The sequence below is a fragment of the Poromitra crassiceps genome (genome assembly GCF_964638095.1).
Source record: "Poromitra crassiceps genome assembly, chromosome: 5".
Taxonomy (NCBI): Eukaryota; Metazoa; Chordata; class Actinopteri; order Beryciformes; family Melamphaidae; genus Poromitra; species Poromitra crassiceps.
Window position 1 is genome coordinate 55,434,150 of NC_139642.1, and position 26,434 is coordinate 55,460,583.

Consider the following 26,434-nt stretch of genomic DNA (forward strand, 5'->3'; position numbering starts at 1 on the left):
TGCTGCCATCTAGAGACGCATGTTGAGCAGCAACATGGAGCCAGCACTGAGTGGAGCGGTCAAGGTGCACTAAGACCAGAAGGCTGTTTTTCCACTCACTGCCTCTCTGGCAGAGAGACTATTGTCCCTTGCCAGACAATGACTCGCCTACCCTCCTCCCTCTCTCTCTTCTGTTCTCTCCCTCCCTCTCTCTGTCATCTCCCTCCCTCTCTCCTCTCTCTCCCTCTCTCTCTAATCTCTCTCTGCTCTCTACTCTGCACTATTTAAACAAATTCCTCTCACTCTCTCTCTCCCCCTCTCTCTAATCTCTCTCTGCTCTCCACTCTGCACTATTTAAACAAATTCCTCTCACTCTCTCTCTCCCCCTCTCTCTAATCTCTCTCTGCTCTCCACTCTGCACTATTTAAACAAATTCCTCTCTCTCTCTCTCTCTCTGTCTCTCTCTCTCCCTCTCTCTAATCTCTCTCTGCTCTCCACTCTGCACTATTTAAACAAATTCCTCTCTCTCTCTCTCTCTCTCTCACTCTCTCTCGCTCTCGCTCTCTCTCTCTCGGTGGGCTAACTGCAGTGTGAGTTGTGCTGGTGTGCGTGTGTGATCCAGCAGGCCACTGGGACTGCTTCAACATGCGAAAGGAGAGCAGGCTGAGTCGGTGGATCTGGTGGGTTGTGGCTATAACAGCGTTTTTCCTGCTGGGGTTCATCATAGGTAAGCTCAAGCTGCTATTAATATAACATCACACAACCTAACCTGGGCAGAGATGTAGTCATAATTATGTAGCTCACTGAAGGTTCTGTTTGTGAAAGAAAAGTCCATTATAAACAAAACAATGATTATTATGGGACACTTTTAGTAACATTCATAATTTGCAGTCATCCTGGTGAAGGCACAGAGTTGCAATTCAACATATGGGTCAAAAGTTTTAGAACACCCAATTTTCCCAGTGTTTATTGCAATTTAAGCAGTGCAATATTGTCAACAAAATGTGGGAACTTTGTTTGCATGGACTGTCAAACCGTTTTGACAGTTGATGCAAACGGGTCCCAAAACAAACCCTGTGTTACAGACTGTGTTACACCCTCTGAAGCAGTATTTGCACAATATTGCACTGCTTAAATTTCAATACACACTGGAAAAATGTTCTAAAACCTCTGAACTTTAGTGTATAATAAGAGTTACACAACATAAGGAGAAATAGTAGTTTAGTTTTTATAGGAGTTAGACTGTCTAGTAGACTCTAGTCCACTGACTCTGTTAGATGATGTCACCAATGATGACGACTGTTAGATGATGTCACCGATGATAATGATGGATGATGTCAGCGCTGTTGTCAATGATGATGATGATGTCACCGCTGATGATAATGTCATCGTTGATGATTTCACTGATGATGTCACTGTTGAAGGTGACGACGTCGCATGTCACTCTCAAAGGTGTTGATGATGTCGTCATTGAAGACGATGTCAACAGTGATGATGTCATAATTGATGATAAGTTCATCACACCTGACATGTCGCACTGTTGAAGTCCACGTTGACTCTTGCCTGCAAGCCTTTTACGGCCGCCATGTGTCTGCGAATGAATCCAACTGACCCCAGCCTAACACACAGACATGTGGCACTGTATATTATGCTATTTAAAGCCCTCTGAGACATGCTTGTGATAAAGGGACATATAAATAGACTTGACTATAACGCCCCAAACCTCCTGACTGCTTTCCTGACTCATTTCTATCTTTCTTTTGTTTTTCCTTTTTTAATCCAAGAGGATCTTTCTCCCTTTTTATCTTCCATCCATTGTGTGTGTGTGTGTGTGTGTGTGTGTGTGTGTGTGTGTGTGTGTGTCTGTGTGTGTGTGTGTGTGTGTGTGTGTGTGTGTGTGTGTGTGTGTGTGTGTGTGTGTGTGTGTGTGTGTGTGTGTGTGTGTGTGTGTGTGTGTGAGCCTGGATGTGTTTTTCTGTGGTTTGTCACTACTCTGCCAGATTTCACAGCTGTATGCTCACAGCAGGCATGCTGTCCACAGCCATATCTCCATTCCTGTAACAATGTCTAACATAGTGTGACGCCTCCTTTTTAGCCTGTACAAGTGACCATCTTAATTGTCTCTCAAGACCTAACACAATTAAGTTTCAAGCAGAAAAGGAGGGTGGCACAGTTTGTATGTAGTCTGTTATCTCCATCTGCTTTGTCCACCTTGGATGGTTGGTTCTGTTGTTAGAAAAGGTATATTTTCACACATTGAAGCGATGACGACATTGTTATTGAATGCTTCACTGACTGCCTGTACTGTGTTTATAGGCTGGTTTGCGAGGCCCACACGTCCAAACTCTCCAAACGACGGTGCCTCCAGCCAGTATCTGAGGGAGTTCCTGGATGAAATGCGACCTGACCAGATCAGAAAGCATCTCAGGTACAAAATGCTAGCAGCACACTGAGCCTGTCCTCTCTGTTAGTGCGAGTATTCAAAAGCTAGAGGGAATGTAGTTGGGCAACTTTTCCTAGAAGCGCATATAAGCTTTATTCCAGTGAAGAAGTCTGATCTCTGCAGCAACATAGGCTTTATTCCAGTGAAGAAGTCTGATCTCTACAGCAACATAGGCTTTATTCCAGTGAAGAAGTCTGATCTCTGCAGCAACATAGGCTTTATTCCAGTGAAGAAGTCTGATCTCTGCAGCAACATAGGCTTTATTCCAGTGAAGAAGTCTGATCTCTACAGCAACATAGGCTTTATTCCAGTGAAGAAGTCTGATCTCTACAGCAACATAGGCTTTATTCCAGTGAAGAAGTCTGATCTCTACAGCAACATAAGCTTTATTCCAGTGAAGAAGTCTGATCTCTGCAGCAACATAGGCTTTATTCCAGTGAAGAAGTCTGATCTCTACAGCAACATAGGCTTTATTCCAGTGAAGAAGTCTGATCTCTACAGCAACATAAGCTTTATTCCAGTAAAGAAGTCTGATCTCTACAGCAACATAGGCTTTATTCCAGTGAAGAAGTCTGATCTCTACAGCAACATAGGCTTTATTCCAGTGAAGAAGTCTGATCTCTGCAGCAACATAGGCTTTATTGCAGTGAAGAAGTCTGATCTCTACAGCACAGCAACATAGGCTTTATTCAAGTGAAGAAGTCTGATCTCTGCAGCAACATAAGCTTTATTCCAGTGAAGAAGTCTGATCTCTACAGCAACATAAGCTTTATTCCAGTGAAGAAGTCTGATCTCTGCAGCAACATAAGCTTTATTCCAGTGAAGAAGTCTGATCTCTACTGCAACATAAGCTTTATTCCAGTGAAGAAGTCTGATCTCTACAGCAACATAGGCTTTATTCCAGTGAAGAAGTCTGATCTCTACAGCAACATAAGCTTTATTGCAGTGAAGAAGTCTGATCTCTACAGCAACATAAGCTTTATTCCAGTGAAGAAGTCTGATCTCTACAGCAACATAGGCTTTATTCCAGTGAAGAAGTCTGATATATACAGCAACATAGGCTTTATTGCAGTGAAGAAGTCTGATATATACAGCAACATAGGCTTTATTGCAGTGAAGAAGTCTGATCTCTGCAGCAGGCAAGCTGGGCCATTTCTCTCACTCCAAAAAGCTGCCAATGTATATTATCTTTAGCCAAGGTCCAAATACTTGAGTGTTTTTCTTTTGTCAGTAGCTGTAAGTATTGTGCCATGTTCAAATACTAGTGGGAATTTAAGTCTCGCATCTGGGATTTCCAAATAATGCAAACCGCATTGTATTGCAAAAACAGAAGAGAATTGCGTCTGTCCACATAAACACACTGCCACAGTATTGTGTGTCAGAATTGATGTTTTTGAGGGCAAACCTTTCTATAAGGATTTTTAAAAAAGTTGTTTTTTAATTGAAATAGTTGCTCAAGGGCACTTTGAGGGAAAGGAGAGCGTTACTGGTTCACTTTCCACACTCACATTTCCCCAGCCAATCTACAGTAGAGCAGTGGTTCTCAAACTTTTTCACATCAAGGACCCCTAAACAGACACAAATTAGACAACGGACCCCCATTTGATAATATTTTGTCCTAGGGTCCCCCATCTTATTACAGAAAGTGTATGAAACCCATGACCAAAATAGTCATATTCTATATATAATAGTCATATATTCTGTCATTGTATTACTTATGGATGGAATTATAGCTAAAATAAATTATTCCCCTTTTTGCTTGGGACCTCCTGGAACCCCCTCAAGGACCCCACTTTGAGAACCACTGCTCTAGAGATTCAATCTGGCCACTTTCCACTCACAAACTCACTTTTGTAACCCTTGCTCTTCTCGCCACAGAAAGTTTACACAGCTCCCTCACCTGGCTGGTACCGAACAGAACCGGGTTTATGCTGAGGAGATCAAGGAGGATTGGCTAAGCTTTGGACTGGACTCAGTGGAGATGGTGCCATACGATGTCCTGCTGTCCTATCCCAACAAATCCCAACCAAATTACATCTCCATCGTCGACCAGCTAGGCAAAGAGGTACCGTACGGAAGACATACTCGATATCAACGAAAATATACACATGCGTACAGTGCTTATCTGCACGCATGTTGAATGAACACATGAACCTACTGTAGAGTAGCACAAATCAAATACACAATCACGTACATACATACAAACAAACACACACACACACACACACACACACACACACACAGGAAGAAGATACACACAAAGTAGTTGGACTGAACAAACCCACACAAACACAAACACCCACAGCACACAACAGCATATCAAAAAGATTAACTAGCAAGCAAAACATTCTTATCCCCACACATAATTGCAGTCTTTGTATGTCTATCAAATACCCAACTGGCAAAAGCTCTATACTCGTTTCTGAGGAAAATATTGTTAGTATTGTTTGCACCCATCTATTATAGTCTCAGATCACTGTGAAAACAGCTACATGCTGCGCTCGCTCATCTCTCTCACACCTCTACTCTTCACTATGAAAACAGCTACATGCTGCGCTCAGTCATCTCTCTCACACCTCTACTCTTCACTATGAAAACAGCTACATGCTGCGCTCAGTCATCTCTCTCACACCTCTACTCTTCACTATGAAAACAGCTACATGCTGCGCTCACTCATCTCTCTCACACCTCTACTCTTCACTATGAAAACAGCTACATGCTGCGCTCACTCATCTCTCTGACACCTCTACTCTTCACTATGAAAGCAGCTACATGCTGCGCTCACTCATCTCTCTGACACCTCTACTCTTCACTATGAAAACAGCCGCATGCTGCGCTCACTTATCTCTCTCACACCTCTACTCTTCACTATGAAAACAGCAAGTCCAAGGTCCTATTATAGCCCTGCAGACTGATAAGAGCATAGTCACCCGTGTGTGTGTGTGTGTGTGTGTGTGTGTGTGTGTGTGTGTGTGTGTGTGTGTGTGTGTGTGTGTGTGTGTGTGTGTGTGTGTGTGTGTGTGTGTGTGTGTGTGTGAGATAATGTTATGGCACAGAAGCAAAAATGATAATTCCAGGGTTTCTCTCACTGTAGATGTTGTTTTGCCACAGCCCTGGTCATCTCCTGCATGGAGTTTGGGATGCATTGACAGTAGGACCTTATATTATTCTTGTCTGGCTCCAGACGTTCGAATCTTGAATTCTGCCTCAAAGAAGATGGAAATGGAGTGTAACATGTTGACAATTCAGTCTGATATCAGGATAACCTTATGCACCTACAGGATTTTTGAAAATCAAAATGTCAGCACTCCCAGAACAAGTTTGTCGCCAAGGAACAGACTGGTTGATGTCTCTGGTGATGGCAGGTCTGAGACAGTCGCAGAGAGAGGGACAGACAGTCCTCCCAGTCACAGAGAGAGGGACAGACAAGTCACGTTTATCTAGTTTATTAGTCCTTCATCACAAGGATGTCTCAAAGGGACTTTACAGAGAACGAGCCTATCTAGATCTAACCAGTCACAAAACAAATGTATGCAATACAATGTGCAAGAAAGTAAAACAAAAAGGAAAGGAAACAAAATAACATGTTGGGGGGGAATAAGGAGGACCAAAGCTACTGAGACTAGCCTACCTGAGACCACCAACCTTAGTGAAGCGGTGAACCTTCCAGGTTCATCAGGTCAGAGGCTCCCCAGGACAAGCACGGTAGATACTAAAAGTCCTTCATAAACACACCTCTGGAAGATAAAGGTGAAGTAGGACTTGCAATAATTCTCAGTATTTGTTTGGACGTGCTTGTTGGCATACAGATGGCCGGTACAGTATGTATGAGAGCTGTAATGTGAAACTTAGTTCTGAAATGCCACAGTGATTCCACTCTGTTTCCCTGAGCTCAGCTGGACCTGTTTCAGATACAATAAACATTTCAAATCATTCAGATAGTGAAGTGTCATCTCATATCTCATCTCTTTCTCAGGTTTTCAACACTTCCTTGGCTGAGCCAGTTCCTGAGGGTTATGAGAATGTGCCTGACATTGTACCTCCATACAGTGCTTTCTCTCCCAAGGGACAACCTGAGGTACGCACATGCACACACACACACACACACACACACACACACACACACACACACACACACACACACACACACACACACACACACACACACACACACACACACACACACTCTCTCTCCCTCTCTCCCTCTCACATACACACACACACACACACACACACACACACACACACACACACACACACACACACACACACACACACACACACACACACACACACACACACACACACACACACACACACACACAAAGAGTAAAGCAAATTTCCACCATCCTGAATTGAGAAGACACATGAACAGAAATGTTGATGAATGTGTGCTGTCTACATAAATATGAAGAAAGCTGCATCTTTGTTTTGTTTTGAACAAGAGAATATAAATCAAAGTGCTGCGCGAAGTCTAAAATAAAATAAACAGTAAAGCAATGTGAGACTTAATGTAAAATGAGACAAGAACATCAAAGGAAAAACACAATATAAGGTCTTTATCTAAAAACAAGTCTGTTTTATAAACATTTGTTTTGATAAGTGGTTTAATGCTATGTTGTGTTCTTCTGCTTATTTTGCTTAATATTGCATTTACTACTGTTTATTTTATGCTATGTGTGTTCTGTGAGCGAGCTACTGTAACTTGTCCCAATTTCCCCCCGGGGATCATTAAAGTCTTTCTGATTCTGATTCTGATTCTGATTTAAAAGATGAGACTGATGTGGCTAGCCTGAGCTCCTCAGACAGGCTGTCCCACAGCCAGGAGTCCTGATGGCAAAGGCCCGCAGAACCGTAGCACCACAGGCTCGGCTCTGGCTCATATGGGGTTAAATGATTTGTGATGTAGCTTGGAGTCACACCCATCAGAGCCTTAAAAGTAAATAAAATCTTCAAATCAATTCTAAAATGAAGCAGAATCCACAATACATTGGCTCAAATTGTTGTCATCTGATCTGTTTTTGTTCTTTCTTTTTGAGTTCTAGTTAAAATCTTGCTGTTGGAGATGAGAGAGACATTTATGATTTAGATTAGTTACAGCAGTCCAGATGAGAGGTGTTGAATGCAAGCCAGTAGGGGAAGAACAGCTCTCATATAAGAGATATTTCTTAACTGATAAAGAACAAGATTGAACTGTTTGCACATGCTTCTTAAAATTTGGAACAGAATAAAAAAGAAATACTCTCACATTTCTGGCCGCTGGCTTGACATTGGATGCCAGGCCAGCCTGAGGCCACCATTATGCTGAATTTTAAGCGAAGCATCTCTGCGGCCAAAAAAAGAACAAGCTCAGATTTGTTCTCATTAAGTTGGAGAAAGTTTTCATTAAATTGGAGAAAGTTTTGAGACTTGCAGCATTTAAAGATGGTGAGATGGCAAAGCAGAAAGACGAGAAGATTTTAACGATACAACATCTCCACCCACACAAGCACACAAAATGTCCTCCCTCTCTCCCAGGGGGATCTGGTGTATGTGAACTATGGTCGTACAGAAGACTTCTTCCAGCTGGAGAGGCAGATGGGCATCAATGTGACTGGGAAGATTGTCATCGTCAGATACGGAAAGATATTCAGAGGGAATAAGGTATAGGAAACTCAGCTGGTCATAACGTCACCTTCACACCTGCAAGTTCAAAGAATAAGCCTAATGTGGCTAAATGCTCACAATTCCTTCCACAAGTTTATTGAGTTAAATACATTTTCATCTTATTTATAATAAAATTCAATGTGGATTAATTGATCATGGACACAACAAACACAACATCAACTATAAAAATCCATCAAATTGGCCGACCATATGATCTCTCTCTCTCTCTCCCCCTCCCTCCCTCCCTCTCTCTCCCCCTCCCTCTCTCTCCCCCTCCCTCTCCCTTCCTCCCTCCCTCCCTCCCCAGGTGAAGAATGCCATGTTAGCAGGAGCAAAGGGAATCATCATGTTCTCAGACCCAGCAGATTACTGCGCTGCTGGAGTGAAGGTAGTCTGCATATTGTTAACCTGAGCATCGTCGCAGTGTGGATTTATAGAGACAATCTGTATACTTAGGAAAAGTGTGTGTGTATGTGTGTGTGTGTGTGCGTGCGTGCGTGTGCGTGCGTGTGTGTGTGCATGCGTGCGTGTAGCCCTACCCTGATGGCTGGAACCTGCCAGGGGGAGGCGCCCAGAGAGGAAACGTTCTCAACCTGAATGGAGCCGGAGACCCCCTGACACCTGGTTACCCCGCTAAAGGTGTGTGTGTGTGTGTGTGTGTGTGTGTGTGTGTGTGTGTGTGTGTGTGTGTGTGTGTGTGTGTGTGTGTGTGTGTGTGTGTGTGTGTGTGTGTGTGTGTGTGTGTGTGTGTGTGTGTGTGTGTGTGTGTGTGTGCTTCTGTGTGCGCGTGTATGTGTCTAACACGGTCCTCTCTTGCAGAATATACCTACCGGCTCAGCCTTGACGATGGAGTGGGGCTTCCCAAGATTCCAGTGCATCCCATTGGCTACCATGATGCAATTCACCTGCTGAAGTACAAATAATTATTTCATTTAAATTAGTTTGTGTTTATTTAATTTTAATCTGCCCCTTTGGCGCCGAAACACTAGGCTCGGTGGGCAACCTCCCACTATCCAATCAGAGAAATGTTTACATTTTCTGGAAAGCGGAAGGTCAGATCGCGATGCGTTTAGAGGACTATTATGTATTTTTTCATCCTGAATCCAACGCCGCCACCTGTGAGTCTCTATGAGTTACAGTTGTGGAGATACATCCGCCCTGCCTACAGGACTAGGAGAGAGGAGAGTACAGCGGGGGGTTGGGAGTTCCACGTTACTGACCAAACACTCTATTTCAGTGATTGCTGTCAGAATATAGAGCCATTTAACACTTATTTTAACACAAAAACATCACTGAATGCTGCTTTAAGAAAAGGTAGACTATCTATTTAACTGTGAATTATACTGCTGAGTGTGCGTGCGAGTGCGTGCGTGCGTGTGTGATAGACTATTTAGGAGGTGTACATTAACATGTGAATGTTTTCAACAGGAACATGGGAGGAGAGATCCCGCCCAACAACTGGAAAGGATCTCTGAACATCTCCTACAGGATCGGCCCAGGCTTCACTGACCACTTCAACGCTCAGTAAGTGTCCAGTGTCACGTGATCGGCCCAGGCTTCACTGACCACTTCAACGCTCAGTAAGTGTCCAGTGTCACGTGATCGGCCCAGGCTTCACTGACCACTTCAACGCTCAGTAAGTGTCCAGTGTCACGTGATCGGCCCAGGCTTCACTGACCACTTCAACGCTCAGTAAGTGTCCAGTGTCACGTGAGCATTTGTGTCCATGCTTCGAACACTTCATTTGCACGGTCACCTCACCGCACAGCTTTACTGGCAGCCGCCACCGCTGGCTGGTATTGCTCTCACCTTTGTGAGTCTGCGTCGTGCGTCGTCATGACAGCATGTGGTCCTGGAGAGACACCTACTATTGAAGCGGGAACTTATTCCACAGAAGCTGTTTTGAGTACTTTAGCAGGTGTTTTATATGTCTGTATATGTCTGTCTGTGGACAGATTTTGTGAACACACGACCGCATCAACACTGTGTGCAAGTCACGGAACTTTACAGGTGTGTTAGTTGCCTTGACATCTAAATGAAGGCAGGGTTCGAAAATGGGCGTCGTCCAAGCAAGCCCCACCCCCCCATCTCCCGCTGCTGGCATAGGTTGAGGCGATGTCTCGTCATAGACGCTGGGATAGCTGGCTCAGCCTGGCTGTGGGGCGTGGTCAGGGTGGGGTAAATCCCCCGTTCGATCCATTCAGCAAAGTTAGAATTTAGCTGCTAGCCCAGCCCAGGCAGACACGATCGGGGATTTGACCACCGCAGTAAACGCACATCTGAGCAGACGTCTTGTGTTCTGCTCTAGAATCCCCAAACCTGTAGTGTAGAGCCGCAGCACCTTCCTCTGGTGAGTCAGTCCATTGAGATGTATGGGCGGTTTTACCCCACGCGCGCGCCAGCCGTATAACATTTTGTGGCCGTTCCCACACATGCCGACTGTCTCTATTGGTTGGTCTCTAGTTGGTGGCAAGATGGTCTCTAGTTTAATAAATGTCTCTCTTCTCCTCCTGTCACTATAGTCTGTCCTTCACCACACCACAACTTTAAACTAGACTCTCTTTAGAGATGCTCTCTTTAGAGATGCTCTCCATCGCTCTCTGCACTCTTGTTTTCTCCTGTTTGGCTGTAATGACCCACTGGCAAGTAGCCAAATGAAGTATAAAGGAGGCCCTTGTACATCCTGTGAGGGAGAGAAACACTTGCATGCACACACACGCACGCACACACACACACACACACACACACACACACACACACACCCCAAGTACGTAGTAGCATATGCAAGTGTCCCTCAACTATAGTGTTGTACTGTGTTTGAGTTCCTGGACCAACAACCCCCATAACAACAACAACCAGGTATCTCCTGCATCTTGTCAACAAGCAGGAGAGACACAGGCCTTGTTTTCTCTGTGCTATAGGCACTACTGCTGTACAACTGATTCAATTAATAGTAATAATTGATTAGGTTTATATAGCACCTTTATAGATACTGTACTCAAAGCACTTCACATGTGAAGTGAGGGAGGGGGGGTACTCAACTCATCCACCACCGATGTGTAGCACCCACCTGGGTGATGTGTAGCACCCACCTGGGTGACGCATGGCAACCAGTTTGCACCAGAACGCTCACCACACATCAGCCTATCACCACACATCAGCCTATCACCACACATCAGCCTATCACCACACATCAGCCTATCACCACACATCAGCCTATCACGGTGGAGAGTTGAGGACTGAATTTGCCAAATAAGGAATAATGAGGGATGATTAGGTGGCCATGATGGAAGGAGGGCCTGTGTGGGAATGTAGCCAGGGCACCGGGGTTACACCCCTACTCTTTTTCTTTTCTTTTTTTTTTGCATGTTTTTAGCGGGGGGTTCCTATCTGGAGGAAACCCCAGGGGATCACGGGGAGAACATGCAAACTCCACACAGACACACACTTTTGACGACACCACCTGGGCAGCAGTGGGCAGTGACGACACACCCTCAGCGCCCACAGCGTCCCAGGCAGGAATCGAACCCAGGACCTGCTTGCTGTGAGGCGACAGCGCTACCATTGCGCCACCGTGCCCCCCTACTCTACTACAAGATTAACAAGTGAAACTTTGGTTTGTTTTTAAACCTTTATTTTTTTTTATCAGCTGATACATTTTACGTTTAAATTTTCAAATGAAAAGGACAGAATAGTTTTCATTTTACCATGTTCATTTGAATATTGAAGAGCTCATTTGCAAAATCGGTATCTCCATGTATATTTTTCATCCCTTTATATTATATATTGATGTATTTATATTGTAATTATTTTGTAAGAAAAAATAACTCAAATGTTTTTTATGTGCACTCCAGGGAGTATCAAACAGGTATTGTTTAATCATTTTAAGAATGGCATTTAAATGTTTTTGCAAATTAACTCTTCATTTGTCAAACTAAAAAGGAAAAACAAATGTTTGATTAAATTATTTCATTCCATAAAAATCATATTTAGCTTGATCCATGTTTGCACTCTGTATTATGTAAATACTAAAATATTATTTAAACAAATAATTTAGATGGGAAGCTATCATATTAACACATGAATAATTATTGCCATTTCACACATAAAATTTCACACATTCAAAGTTTTGACATTCAAATGTCAGAAGCATAGGCATCACCTTGTGAAGTGCAACAAAAAAATCCAGACACATTTTTTAAACAATCATTTTAGCAATCAAGTAATTGTGAGAAATTTAATTTTTACCATTTTAATCAGTTTTCAAAATGACCATAAAATACAGTGTGATGGTATTTTGCTTATTTTTACTGGAAACAATATGAGAGCACAGAAAGTGTGTGTGTGTGTGTGTGTGTGTGTGTGTGTGTGTGTGTGTGTGTGTGTGTGTGTGTGTGTGTGTGTGTGTGTGTGTGTGTGTGTGCGTGTGTTAGTTTGTTACTTTCCCATGAGCAATTCACTGTGCACTGCTCAATCAGTTAGCCTGGAACAAATAAACGTTCTTCTGAATTTCATATATTTTGAAATTCATATATTTTGAATTTCATTGTACTCATTTGAATGGGCAGAAAAAATAAACCTAAAATCTTACCTAAACAAAGTATATGGGTCCAAAATGTCTGGGAACCAAAGACCCCTTTTAGAAAGATATATTTAAATTATTTGTTTCTAATTGTCAAATCAAAATCCACAGCAGAAAATTGTGTTAAAAAACTGTAGGCCTTATCAATACAAAGAGCAAATAAAGATTACACCTACATTGTTACTATGGTTATACGGCAATACATCAGAATGAAAGACAAACAGGTCTCTTACAGGTCTTCTCTCTTATTCTTCTTTTCTTCCTTATGGAAGACTTTTCCATCCGGCTCCTTTCCCCATGCAAGTTTGATGTTGTTCTTCATCCCCTTCTCTTTCATCTTCTTCTGCAACTGAACAACAAAACCAGTTTTAGCTGCTTTTTCTATAGAGCAGCAGTACAGGAGAAACCTGGACCTCTGTCGGCCATATTGGAGGTCCTCATCTCTTTTTCTATAGAGCAGCAGTACATGGGAGAAACCTGGGCCTCTGTCAGCCATATTGGAGGTCCTCATCTCTTTTTCTATAGAGCAGCAGTACATGGGAGAAACCTGGGCCTCTGTCAGCCATATTGGAGGTCCTCATCTCTTTTTCTATAGAGCAGCAGTACATGGGAGAAACCTGGGCCTCTGTCAGCCATATTGGAGGTCCTCATCTCTTTTTCTATAGAGCAGCAGTACATGGGAGAAACCTGGGCCTCTGTCAGCCATATTGGAGGTCCTCATCTCTTTTTCTATAGAGCAGCAGTACATGGGAGAAACCTGGGACCTCTGTCGGCCATATTGAAGGTCCTCATCTCTTTTTCTATAGAGCAGCAGTACATGGGAGAAACCTGGACCTCTGTCGACCATATTGGAGGTCCTCATCGCTTTTTCTATAGAGCAGCAGTACATGGGAGAAACCTGGACCTCTGTCGGCCATATTGGAGGTCCTCATCTCTTTTTCTATAGAGCAGCAGTACATGGGAGAAACCTGGACCTCTGTCGGCCATATTGGAGGTCCTCATCTCTTTTTCTATAGAGCAGCAGTACATGGGAGAAACCTGGACCTCTGTCGGCCATATTGGAGGTCCTCATCTCTTTTTCTATAGAGCAGCAGTACATGGGAGAAACCTGGGACCTCTGTCGGCCATATTGGAGGTCCTCATCTCTTTTTCTATAGAGCAGCAGTACATGGGAGAAACCTGGGACCTCTGTCGGCCATATTGGAGGTCCTCATCTCTTTTTCTATAGAGCAGCTGCAGTACATGGGAGAAACATGGACCTCTGTCGGCCATATTGAAGGTCCTCATCTCTTTTTCTATAGAGCAGCAGTACATGGGAGAAACCTGGGACCTCTGTCGGCCATATTGGAGGTCCTCATCTCTTTTTCTATAGAGCAGCAGTACATGGGAGAAACCTGGACCTCTGTCGGCCATATTGGAGGTCCTCATCTCTTTTTCTATAGAGCAGCAGTACATGGGAGAAACCTGGGACTTCTGTCGGCCATATTGGAGGTCCTCATCTCTTTTTCTATAGAGCAGCAGTACATGGGAGAAACCTGGGACCTCTGTCGGCCATATTGGAGGTCCTCATCTCTTTTTCTATAGAGCAGCAGTACATGGGAGAAACCTGGACCTCTGTCGGCAATATTGGAGGTCCTCATCTCTTTTTCTATAGAGCAGCAGTACATGGGAGAAACCTGGGACCTCTGTCGGCCATATTGGAGGTCCTCATCTCTTTTTCTATAGAGCAGCAGTACATGGGAGAAACCTGGACCTCTGTCGGCCATATTGGAGGTCCTCATCTCTTTTTCTATAGAGCAGCAGTACATGGGAGAAACCTGGACCTCTGTCGGCCATATTGGAGGTCCTCATCTCTTTTTCTATAGAGCAGCAGTACATGGGAGAAACCTGGGACCTCTGTCGGCCATATTGGAGGTCCTCATCTCTTTTTCTATAGAGCAGCAGTACATGGGAGAAACCTGGGACCTCTGTCGGCCATATTGGAGGCCCTCATCTCTTTTTCTATAGAGCAGCTGCAGTACATGGGAGAAACCTGGGACCTCTGTCGGCCATATTGGAGGTCCTCATCTCTTTTTCTATAGAGCAGCAGTACATGGGAGAAACCTGGACCTCTGTCGGCCATATTGGAGGTCCTCATCTCTTGGGCGACAGTGGCTGAGAAAGTTGATTCTGTTTCTAAATGTGAGACTTGTGGGGGCTTTACCCCCGCCCTCAGTTGTATTTTCTGCCCCCCTAATTGAATTCCTCTTCTACTTCTCGAGAGTCACCAGCCAGCTTCTCTCAATTTTAGGCTACTGTGCCCATATTACACCATCCTTATGCATTCAGTCTTGTAAAATATCTTCATGATGTTCAATCAGAGTTGGTCTACATTGTATCTTCAAGTAGCCTATCTGAGGGACTAAGTGACAACTTAAAACAAAGGCTTTCCAAAAATGGCTGGTAGGTAGCCCTTAGTGTCTGTTGGTGACCACAGTGTCTGTGTCCCCATTTGCCTCATGCAAACTACAAGGAAAGTTCTGCGCTCCACTAACCAGGAAAGATCACCTTGTAGTGGCATTAACCAGGCTGTTATGTGTTGAATATCTTTCAAGTGTAATTGTACTCTCTCTCTCTCTCTCTCTCTCTCTCTCTCTCTCTCTCTCTCTCTCTCTCTCTCTCTCTCTCTCTCTCTCTCTCTCTCTCCCTCTCTCTCTCTCCCTCTCTCTCTCTCTCTCTCTCTCTCTCCCTCTCTCTCTCTCTCCCTCTCTCTCTCTCCCTCTCTCTCTCTCTCTCTCTCTCTCTCTCTCTCTCTCTCTCTCTCTCTCTCGACCCTTCTAGTCCTTGGGATTTGTTGCTTGCTTGTAATGTTGATGATGTATAACTTTAAGCTCATGGGACAGTTTCATAAGTCATAACCTCTGCTACCCAGGCTAAACCTCTGTCTGCAGAATCATAACCTCTGTCTGCAGAATCATAACCTCTGCCTGCAGAATCATAACCTCTGTCTGCAGAATCATAACCTCTGCCTGCAGAATCATAATAACCTCTGTCTGCAGAATCATAACCTCTGTCTGCAGAATCATAACCTCTGTCTGCAGAATCATAACCTCTATCTGCAGAATCATAACCTCTGTCTGCAGAATCATAACCTCTGTCTGCAGAATCATAACCTCTATCTGCAGAATCATAACCTATATCTGCAGAATCATAACCTCTGTCTGCAGAATCATAACCTCTGTCTGCAGAATCATAACCTCTGTCTGCAGAATCATAACCTCTGTCTGCAGAATCATAACCTCTGTCTGCAGAATCATAACCTCTATCTGCAGAATCATAACCTCTGTCTGCAGAATCATAACCTCTGTCTGCAGAATCATAACTTCTATCTGCAGAATCATAACCTCTGTCTGCAGAATCATAACCTCTGCCTGCAGAATCATAATAACCTCTGTCTGCAGAATCATAACCTCTGTCTGCAGAATCATAACCTCTGTCTGCATAATCATAACCTCTGCCTGCAGAATCATAACCTCTATCTGCAGAATCATAACCTCTGTCTGCAGAATCATAACCTCTGTCTGCAGAATCATAACCTCTATCTGCAGAATCATAACCTCTATCTGCAGAATCATAACCTCTGTCTGCAGAATCATAACCTCTGTCTGCAGAATCATAACCTCTGTCTGCATAATCATAACCTCTATCTGCAGAATCATAACCTCTATCTGCAGAATCATAACCTCTGTCTGCAGAATCATAACCTCTATCTGCAGAATCATAACCTATATCTGCAGAATCATAACCTCTGTCTGCAGAATCATAACCTCTGTCTGCAGAATCATAACCTCTGTCTGCATAATCATAACCTCTATCTGCAGAATCATAACCTCTATCTGCAGAATCATAACCTCTGTCTGCAGAATCATAACCTCTATCTGCAGAATCATAACCTCTGTCTGCAGAATCATAACCTCTGTCTGCAGAATCATAACCTCTGTCTGCAGAATCATAACCTCTATCTGCAGAATCATAACCTCTATCTGCAGAATCATAACCTCTGTCTGCAGAATCATAACCTCTATCTGCAGAATCATAACCTATATCTGCAGAATCATAACCTCTGTCTGCAGAATCATAACCTCTGTCTGCAGAATCATAACCTCTGTCTGCATAATCATAACCTCTATCTGCAGAATCATAACCTCTATCTGCAGAATCATAACCTCTGTCTGCAGAATCATAACCTCTATCTGCAGAATCATAACCTATATCTGCAGAATCATAACCTCTGTCTGCAGAATCATAACCTCTATCTGCAGAATCATAACCTCTGTCTGCAAACAACAAACAGGACTTTTAGGATGCCAGAATATATCGGGTAACAAGAGCATATCCCAGCTAGCATAATCTGCGTTTGTCATATTCAGTATATGGGCTTTCTCCCAGCTATTAAACAGGATATGTTTACAGATTCCAACTCAAACAGAATATTTGAATAAATAAATTAAATATATTGAATATCCATGTGCATGTATGTATTTTCAATGAAATATGTGGTGGGAGGTGTTCATTTCACAACCCCAAAGATACAGCTGTCACACACCACCACTTGCCTTTCATATTCAAGCCCAGTTTCCATGTGGGAGCTCATCATAGTTTAATGGCCTGAGGGATAGATATAGATCCACGTGCGTTTAATTTGTTGGAGACAAACCTGTTTCAAGATGGCCTCCATCACAGTAGGGTCATTCAGGTTCAGAGTGGAGTCTGCTGACAGCTTTATTTTCAACTTCAACTGCGTCACTCCAGCTATAGATAGATAGATAGATAGATAGTCACTCTATGCTTCAAATTGTCCAGCATCCAATACTTACTATAGGCTGTTTTTGTTTCATATGAATATCATATCATTTTTCTCTTCTTTTTTCATATAATAAAAAAAATCCCATGGGCCTCCTGCAATTATGCCAACTGCCATGTCATTCAACACGATGCTGCTCACCTCTTTCATTTGGGCGTAGGGCTGGTCCATTGGTAGGGGGAGAGGGGTGGAGAGACAGGGTTGTTGAGCCTGGAGGTGTACCTTGTGTGTGTGTGTGTGTGTGTGTGTGTGTGTGTGTGTGTGTGTGTGTGTGTGTGTGTGTGTGTGTGTGTGTGTGTGTGTGTGTGTGTGTGTGTGTGTGAGAGAGTGAGAGAGAGTGAGTCTATGCTTCCAAATGTCCAACATCCAATGCATACAGTACCTGTACTATAGGCTGTTTTTATTTCATATATCATTGTGGGAGAAATAATTTGCTTGAATTATTATCATTTCATTATTATTATCATGTCATTTTTCCTATCTTTTCTTTTTTTATATAGTAAAAAATCCCATGGACCCCCTGCAATTATGCCAACTGCCATATCGTTCAACACAATGCTACTCACCTCTTTCAGTTGGGAGTAGGGCTAGTCCATTGGTAGTGGGAGAGAGGTGGAGAGACAGGGTTGTTGAGCTTGGAGCAGCACCTGCTGAGAGAGAGAGAGAGAGAGAGAGAGAGAGAGAGAGAGAGAGAGAGCGAGCGAGAGACACTCACTCTATGCTTCAAATTGTCCAGCATCCAATACATTGCTGCTTTTGTTTCATATAATCATTGTGGGGAAAATAATTAGTTTGAATTAGTATCATTGAAAAGGAATTAGTCATTTTTCATATCTTTTCTTTTTTCATAATACAAAAAAGAAATTCTCATGGACCCCCTGCAATTATGCCAACTGACATGTCATTCAACACGATGCTGCTCACCTCTTTCAGTTGGGGCTGGTCCATTGGTAGGGGTAGAGGGTTGGGGAGACAGGGTTGTTGAGCCTAGAGCTGCGTCAGGCAGGGACAACTGATTTAGTATGAACAGCTTATTGCTAAAAGTTTACCTGCATTGATTGAATGTCGGCTAAAAGAGGAGCGAAATGTAAATTTACTCTGAATTTTCTGTGAAGATATTAAGTAATGTTAGGGGTGTAACATATTTCATTATGAACTAAGGCGACCAGCAGTTAATAAAAGTAGACTATATAATATTGGCGCTCTAAATGAATAAACATCTGTCTGTAATTTCTACAGTTCACTACACCTGGCATGCTCTCATTCCAGGGCGTCAAATTCCGCCGCTTTGTTATGACCCTTGGTGTCACTTTTTAACACACTGGGTATCATTTCTCGTCATTTTTCGACACCACCAGATGCCATCTTTTATGAGACCATAACGGTTATGTTTAGGCACCTAAAACAACTTTGTTAAGGTTAGGATTATGATTTGGTTAGTTCAATAAGAAAAACATTAAAGGTGACTTAAATGTAGACCGGGACGTGAACCCTGGTCTCGGGCGTGAAAGGCACTAAAATGACAACTTGTACGTCAGTAGCAAACGCTATCTTGTACGTCAGTAGCAGACGCTAAAGGATAGCTTGTAGCCTACATCAGTAGCAGATAGCTTGTAGCAGACGCAGAGGGCCATGACAAAGTAACAGAATTTGAAACCACGGGAATGAGGACGCCCTGACCATTTCATGTAAATGAGGAAGCGGGGGGCGAGGGGAGGGATTGGGCAATACAGAGGTTCTCTCTAGATGCTTACTTTTTGCCAAAAACGAGAAAATAAAAAGAAACCTTTAGTGAATAAAATATTCGATAAATGATAGGTTAAGAATTTAACAATTTAATATATTTTTTTAAACAAAAAATTCTAATAGGCCTAATTTTTTAGGCCCCCTGTCAGTTACAGTTGTGTTTCTTACTAATATCAACTTTTACACAGACAACATGCCATATAATAAATGTGACTTTGGTTAGTGATGAGAATAACTCACGGTTGTAGCAAATGAAGTTGTATGTGTCCTCACACTTCCTGTCCGACCACTTGCCACGAGTTTCATTGCCAATCTCGCTGACAGCGCAGTTCTCTCTGGGATGCTCATTTCCTGGTTGTCCATCCTTCCAGTATCTGAATGAGGTGTCGCTCCCTCCTGACCACCACCTCCACGACTCTCTGAACAGACCGATCCAAGCCGTTTGGGTAAGTGGTATCACTGTTTGGACCCCCCGGTTATCATCCAGGTTCCTCACACCTGCCAGGTCTGTGTAGTGCTGCCTGCAGTGGTGCTGAGCTTCAGTCCAGTTTTTTGGTTCGCTTACATGGATATATCTCTCAGTTGTCAAACCTGAAATGATGCATGTTTTGCAAAGTTTATTTTATTTTCACATCTAAATTAGATCTTTGAGAATGAAGATAAATGCAGGTGAGATAAAGAAACACCAAAGGGCTTCTAGAAACATCTCACATCAGAGGGAAACCCAGGAGACCCTCCCGGGCCTGGCAAAAAGTTTTGACATTAAATATAAAATACTTTAGTTTCTATTTTGGGGACTCACTGATATTTGTGTCATCATTGTAGCAGACAAAAGCTTGATTTGAATCGCAACTCATATCCATCCAAAAACCACCGAGGATCATCCCGCCGTCCGTCATACCACCACAGAATTCCTTGCCGCCCTGATTATTCGGTTCAAAGTTACCCCAGTTTTCAAACGTAGCTTCTTCATCTCCATCAGGGGTCAGAGACCTCCAGCTGTGTGGTCTGTCATACAGGCCGATCCAGACGTCTCCCTCATAACCGCTGCCTGCAGACTTAATCAGCTTCCTCATGTGGAACCTGCTGTCGATGGTGGCCAGGTCAGTGAACTTATCTCTGCAGTAGGTTTGGGCGTCATTCCAGCTCTTTTTCTCTTCAACAAGGTGGTACTGATAATCGAGGCCTGAGCAGAGTTCTGTGAGCAAAACTACATGAACAAAAAACATAATCGTGTTACCGGATGTTCATTGGTGACTATTTAAAAACGAATCATTACATTCTTCTCAAATACTATTAGTTATTGAAGTAAGAGCTTGCCAAGAATTGTTTTGCCAATTTCATGTCATACAGGTGGTGGTGGACATCCCACTTAAACACGCAAGTTGAGAAGAGGCTAAATAATGGTGTGAATATAGCTGTTTTCCACTCACACTGTCATCATTTGACTTCAGAAGACTTGGAATTTGAGTAATTCTATGTTATTTTATGTTTGTTTGTTTATTTATTTATTTATTTATTTATTTATTTATTTATTTATTTGGAACTAAAGTTCTGGTGTGTGTTTTTTAAGCAGCTCTCTGTGATATCATCATCACACACTCACATTCACACATTGACACTGACCTGAGAATATTAGGATGAAAAGCATGGTTCTTCAAATGACTGTGGGGGGGAAAAGTGCACGTATATATCACATCAAATTTGTTCAATTAAATTTATTTATTTATTTTTTCTTTAACCTTTATTTAACCAATTGAGATACAAAATCTCTCAAGGCAAACAAGGCAAAACTAAACAGAACACACAAGGCAAGATAAACATACTGACTTCACGTCGATTTCCTCATGTAGTAATTAATAGCAGGACTATTTGACATTGCACCTCATTAGTGACAAATATTTTGTTCCCATTTTTCAAAATGTGCAAGTGTTTTGAACTTGTTAAAATGAAGATAATTTACAGTGAAGTGATAATTTACACTTTTGCCCATATTTAAATATCAAGTGCCATAATAATCATCATCATCATCATCATCACTGTCATCATCATTATAATCATAATATTAATCTAATGCATTATAAGCACCTAGCATTTCCCAAAAGTCTCTGTTCACTGGCTCCCTGCTGATTCTAACTTCAAACTAACTTACACAAACTCATCTTTTTTGTAACCCTTGCTAAACTGTTTTTGAGTGTTTTATTTTCCGTAAGGCACGTGCCAATCCTAAAGGCATTCCATACAGTAACTTGACTTGAGAACATACTGATCTCTGAGAAAAATACATGGGCCGAAGACTGCAGCCAGAGTAATTCTATACGGATGGAGAAGAGAAATGAGGATATCGGGCACCCAAAATAAATTACTTTTTACTTTTATTTCAGTTGATATTCAGCACATTTTTTCATGTACTTCTATTTATGTAAATATCGGCAAAAATAACAATCTCACTCTTTTACAAATGTTGCCATTACTACTATTGCTAACAACTTTTAAACCCCAAAATATGAAATGCGCTCATTAAAATAAAAACCTAGTACTCACATTACTTGAATTTGGTAGGCTTGATATTTCAATCTTCACATCATAGTTCCTTCTCCCCTCACCTCACGTTCCCTCTCTAAGAGTTCGGACACATGGAAATGTGACACAACACTCCTTATTTCCTCCTTATCTTCCAACCGTATTAAATTTGACTGACCGGCCCACTTCAAGGTCACCAACAAGCATCTATCAGCTTCTCTTGTCTCTCTGACTGACTACCTGCTCTCTCTCCTCTGTGAAGATCACCTTCTTTGAAGGCTTTTTCTTTTGGTAAGATACACAGTTTACTAGCAGAGGCACATCTTTTCTATTTCACCACGAAAAAATGAATGACACTTTCTATATCCACCAACATGAACCCTTCCTCAATGGTTGTTGTTTTCACTATACTTTTAAGCCCTAGTAGAGATATGATTGAATATGGAAACATCACAGCTTATTCATCCTTTATCGTTCGTATACCGAATGTAAGCATAACCAAGTGTTTTGTACAATTTATTTTGTGTCTTTGTAAATACCTGCAGTGTAAGAAGTGAAAACGTATTATACTTCATAAAGTCTATCACAAGGTGTCCTACGATCTGTCATTAATTGTACCTATAAATATTATGCATATTCACATTATCTTCTTAAAGAACATTCAACAAGAAAGTTCCATCCAATAGATAGATAGATGGATGGATAGATGGATATATGTATATATATGGATAGATGGATAAATGGGTAGATAGATGGATGGATAGATGGATAGATTGATGGATAGATGGATGGATGGATAGATGGATGGATGGATGGATGGATGGATAGATGGATAGATGGATGGATGGATGGATGGATGGATATATAGATAGATATATAGATAGATAGATAGATAGATAGATAGATATATAGATAGATATATAGATAGATAGATAGATATATAGATAGATATATAGATAGATAGAGTGGATGGATGGATGGATGGATGGATATATAGATAGATAGATAGATAGATAGATATATAGATAGATAGATAGAGTGGATGGATGGATGGATAGATAGATAGATATATAGATAGATGATAGATAGATAGATAGATAGATAGAGTGGATGGATGGATGGATGGATGATGGATGGATGTGTCTGTGTCCCCGTTTGCCTCATGCAAACGATAAGGAAATCAAGTTCTGCGCTCACCAACCTGGAAAATTACCAGGATTAAAGCTGCTACTTTAAACACAACGTTCCCCTCACTTCATCAGCAAGATTGCAAGAAAGACACTAATTGACATGAGAAAAGTATGGAGCTATGCGAGAGAGAGGAGAATTAGGAAATACATACAAATAGACATAAATGCAAATACATAAATAAATGTGAAAGTTATAGCTTAATAAAAAGACAGTGTTGAGAAGAGAGTAACATTGCCTTCATTTATAAGCCGGCACGTCTGCTAGTGGTTTGAGCAGAAACGTTCTCCCTGAATGTGAAATACACTGAACTCTGATCTGAAGGGCTTTCCTCACGGCGGAGGAGGAGGGCTGTTTGTGCTTGGAGGCAGAGGGCTGTTTGTGCTTGTGATCAAAGCCAGCTGCAAAATGTGCTGTGTTCAAACTCGTGCTTCTAAAAATGCAGAGCGAGTAGAAACAGTGTGTGTGCATTGGAGACAGTTCATCCTTCTTCTAATATCCCTTCAACTCAACCGAGTGGCCAAAGACTTCCCCCACCTACCAATCCACACAGACATCTTCAACCCACCCACTGCTCGTCTTCCATCTAGACGACCAATCTGGAAGAACCCTCCACCAGCTGACTTCACCACCAAATCAGCTTGGAAAAAGGAATGGGAGTCCAAGGACCCCACCACCACTCGGCAGCAACCTCCCAAGGAGGCAGTGGTCAACCCTCAATAGATTCAGGACTGGACATGGCCCCTGCTTGGCCAGCCTTCACAAGTGGGGCAGCAGCCCAAGCCCACTGTGTGCTTGTGGAGAGCAGCAGACAATGCAACACATCATCGAAGCTTGCCCTCTACAAAGACTTGAGGGAGGATTAGTCACCCTCCATACAGCAGATCAGGAGGACTAGTCACCCTCCATACAGCAGATCAGGAGGACTAGTCACCCTCCATACAGCAGATCAGGAGGACTAGTCACCCTCCATACAGCAGATCAGGAGGACTAGTCACCCTCCATACAGCAGATCAGGAGGACTAGTCACCCTCCATACAGCAGATCAGGAGGAGTAGTCACCCTCCATCCAGCAGATCAGGAGGACTAGTCACCCTCCATACAGCAGATCAGGAGGACTACTCACCCTCCATACAGCAGATCAGGAGGACTAGTCACCCTCCATACAGCAGATCAGGAGGACTAGTCACCAGGGGCGTTTCTAGGTCCTGAAGACATTGGGGGCTTTAGCCAGGTACCCCAACGGGGAGGGGGGGTAAGGGGGTAGGGCCCCCCCCCCCCCCCACTCCAAAAATTTTGGTTTTTCCAATCCGTAAATAACCATGTTGTGAGTCATTTGAGATTAATACAGAAGAACAAGATTAGTGGGTCTCAAAGTGAGGTCCAGGGACCACCAGAGGTCCTTGATAGGGTTCTGGCGGGAGTCCACTTAGCAAATTTACATATTTTATTTTATTAAATATTATATCTCAATGGTACGAACCCCCCCAGTAACTCCTGTGAAGGTATTTTATTAAGGTACACGCTTCCTGTAAACCTAAATTCTGATGGTGCCGTTTTTGTATCATATGGTACTTTTATTTTGAAACAGAGCGGACGTAGTGATGTTATATCTATGCTACTTGATGTAAGGTGTGCTCACCGGCCGGTCGCAAAACACATGTCGCTCTTCAACCTACGGTTCTATCTAATGAAAAGCGCCTAGCTGGAATTGGGAACAAGGTATTGTTTGTTGTAATGGTTTAATGAAGCAGTGATGTGTGGTTTTGTTTAATGTAACTGTGAAGTGAAGGCATTGTTATTGTGACAGTCATGCTAACGTTAGCTTCTATAGACATTGGAGTGGATGGCTGTGGCTTCATGCTGATGCTAGCGTTGTAGGTTGTAGGTTGTATGGTTAATAATATTCTGTGTGAAGATATTTTCTGAGATAAATGGGCCTTGAGCATCAAGGCCCATTTATCTCAGAAAATATCTTCACAACTAAACAACTAAATAACATAAGATAATTTCATAGTTGTAGCTACTGTGATGCTGTGCATGTTGGCGCATGTCATTTGTTTGAATAATTTCATAGTGAGATGATAAGCTCGTGTGGAGAGGTGGTGAGGAGTGAAGCAGAAACATTATGTAATGACACACTATGACAATAGTAACTGATAATTTGGTCCTGCATAGCCTACTGATATTTTCTGTTTGTTTTTTTAGAAAACTGTTTAGAACTCTGACTTAATGATTTTGCTTTATTTATTTTATTTTGTTGTTTATTTGATTGTCTGTTCCAATTTTGTAAATGTTTAGTCTGATTTTTTTGTATAATGTACTGATTATTAATGCCAGACTTTGTTTATTGAATTAAAAAAAAAAAAAAAAAAAAAAAGGAAAAAAAAAAAAAAACCTCCGGGGCTAGGAAAAAAACATCCGGGGCTCTAGACCCGGAAGCCCAGGGCTGACGACGCCCATGCTAGTCACCCTCCATACAGCAGATCAGGAGGCAACTGCTTGGCTCAAGGACCTTGCATTCACTAAAAATAAACCGAGTGGTAGAGCTCACTTTGAGAGTGAAAAAACACATGACAAGAACAAAACTATTTAGCTGGATTGGTTGTGTGTTGTGTATGTTTCCCCACTAGAGCAGACCTTAAATAATAATTAATTAAATTAAATTAAATTGAATTAAATCCAGTCTTAATGGACATCTCAGCTGTATGGTAGACTTCTAAATTTAGTACAAATTTTGGTGGTCATCTCCCAAACGGTCTAAGAGATGTTAAAAATGTGTTTTTAAAAACGTTCAAAATATCTCAAAAAGTTTCCAGGCGGACCTTGAGGGGGTCCAAATGAGAAAGACGTAGAGTATGGTCACCTGTATAATGTGAATGTGAACCAAGTTTTGTGAACATTGGACTTAAGGTGTGGAAGTTATGGCATTTAATGTAAAACCTTTAATTATAGCACCACCGTCAGGTGAATTGAGTTTATATTTCTGTGGCAGAAACTAGCAACCAAATTGGGCCAAATGTCATGTCTCTGCGATGTACGGTATCTGTATCATGGGAATTTATGTTGCAGCAGAAGAAAAAACATAATAATGAAAGCTGCAAGTAGCCTCGATAGGACCCGCCTCTGGAAATCACTCAGGACGGCTGCGATCAGGAGTGAATAGGCTACATGATGTCACCGTTTATGACGAGATGCTGTTAATGTGTGATGTCAAGCGTTAGCGGTTAGCTTAGCACAAATTGCAATTGGTACTGCGTCGTCGTTCATTGGGCTATCAATTCCAAATTTGGTACAGTCCCTAAGGGTGCAGTCGATGTGCCCCCCGAGTTTCAAGGTCATAGGCCACTGTGAAGTGGACTTCTGATAGATTGAATTTTGTCAAAATCACAATCGGCAATACGTTTTATTTTTGTTTGGGCACGTTCATCACCCATGCATACCAAATTGGTTGTCATTTGGACTTACAGGAAGAGAAAATTGT

The 26,434-nt window shown here is 42.4% G+C and overlaps 1 protein-coding gene across 1 annotated transcript in view; it reads left to right on the forward strand.

Annotated features, from left to right (window-relative positions):
• Positions 1-624: 624 nt before the first annotated feature.
• Positions 625-26,434, forward strand: part of naalad2 (N-acetylated alpha-linked acidic dipeptidase 2) — a gene marked incomplete at its 5' end in the record, with an annotated part of 36,327 nt that continues 10,517 nt past the window's right edge. The window contains 9 exon segments of the mRNA XM_083637455.1: positions 625-706; positions 2,296-2,407; positions 4,301-4,487; positions 6,399-6,500; positions 7,940-8,065; positions 8,376-8,456; positions 8,602-8,707; positions 8,888-8,981; positions 9,497-9,592. Of these exon segments, the coding sequence (XP_083493581.1) occupies positions 625-706; positions 2,296-2,407; positions 4,301-4,487; positions 6,399-6,500; positions 7,940-8,065; positions 8,376-8,456; positions 8,602-8,707; positions 8,888-8,981; positions 9,497-9,592 (986 nt within the window).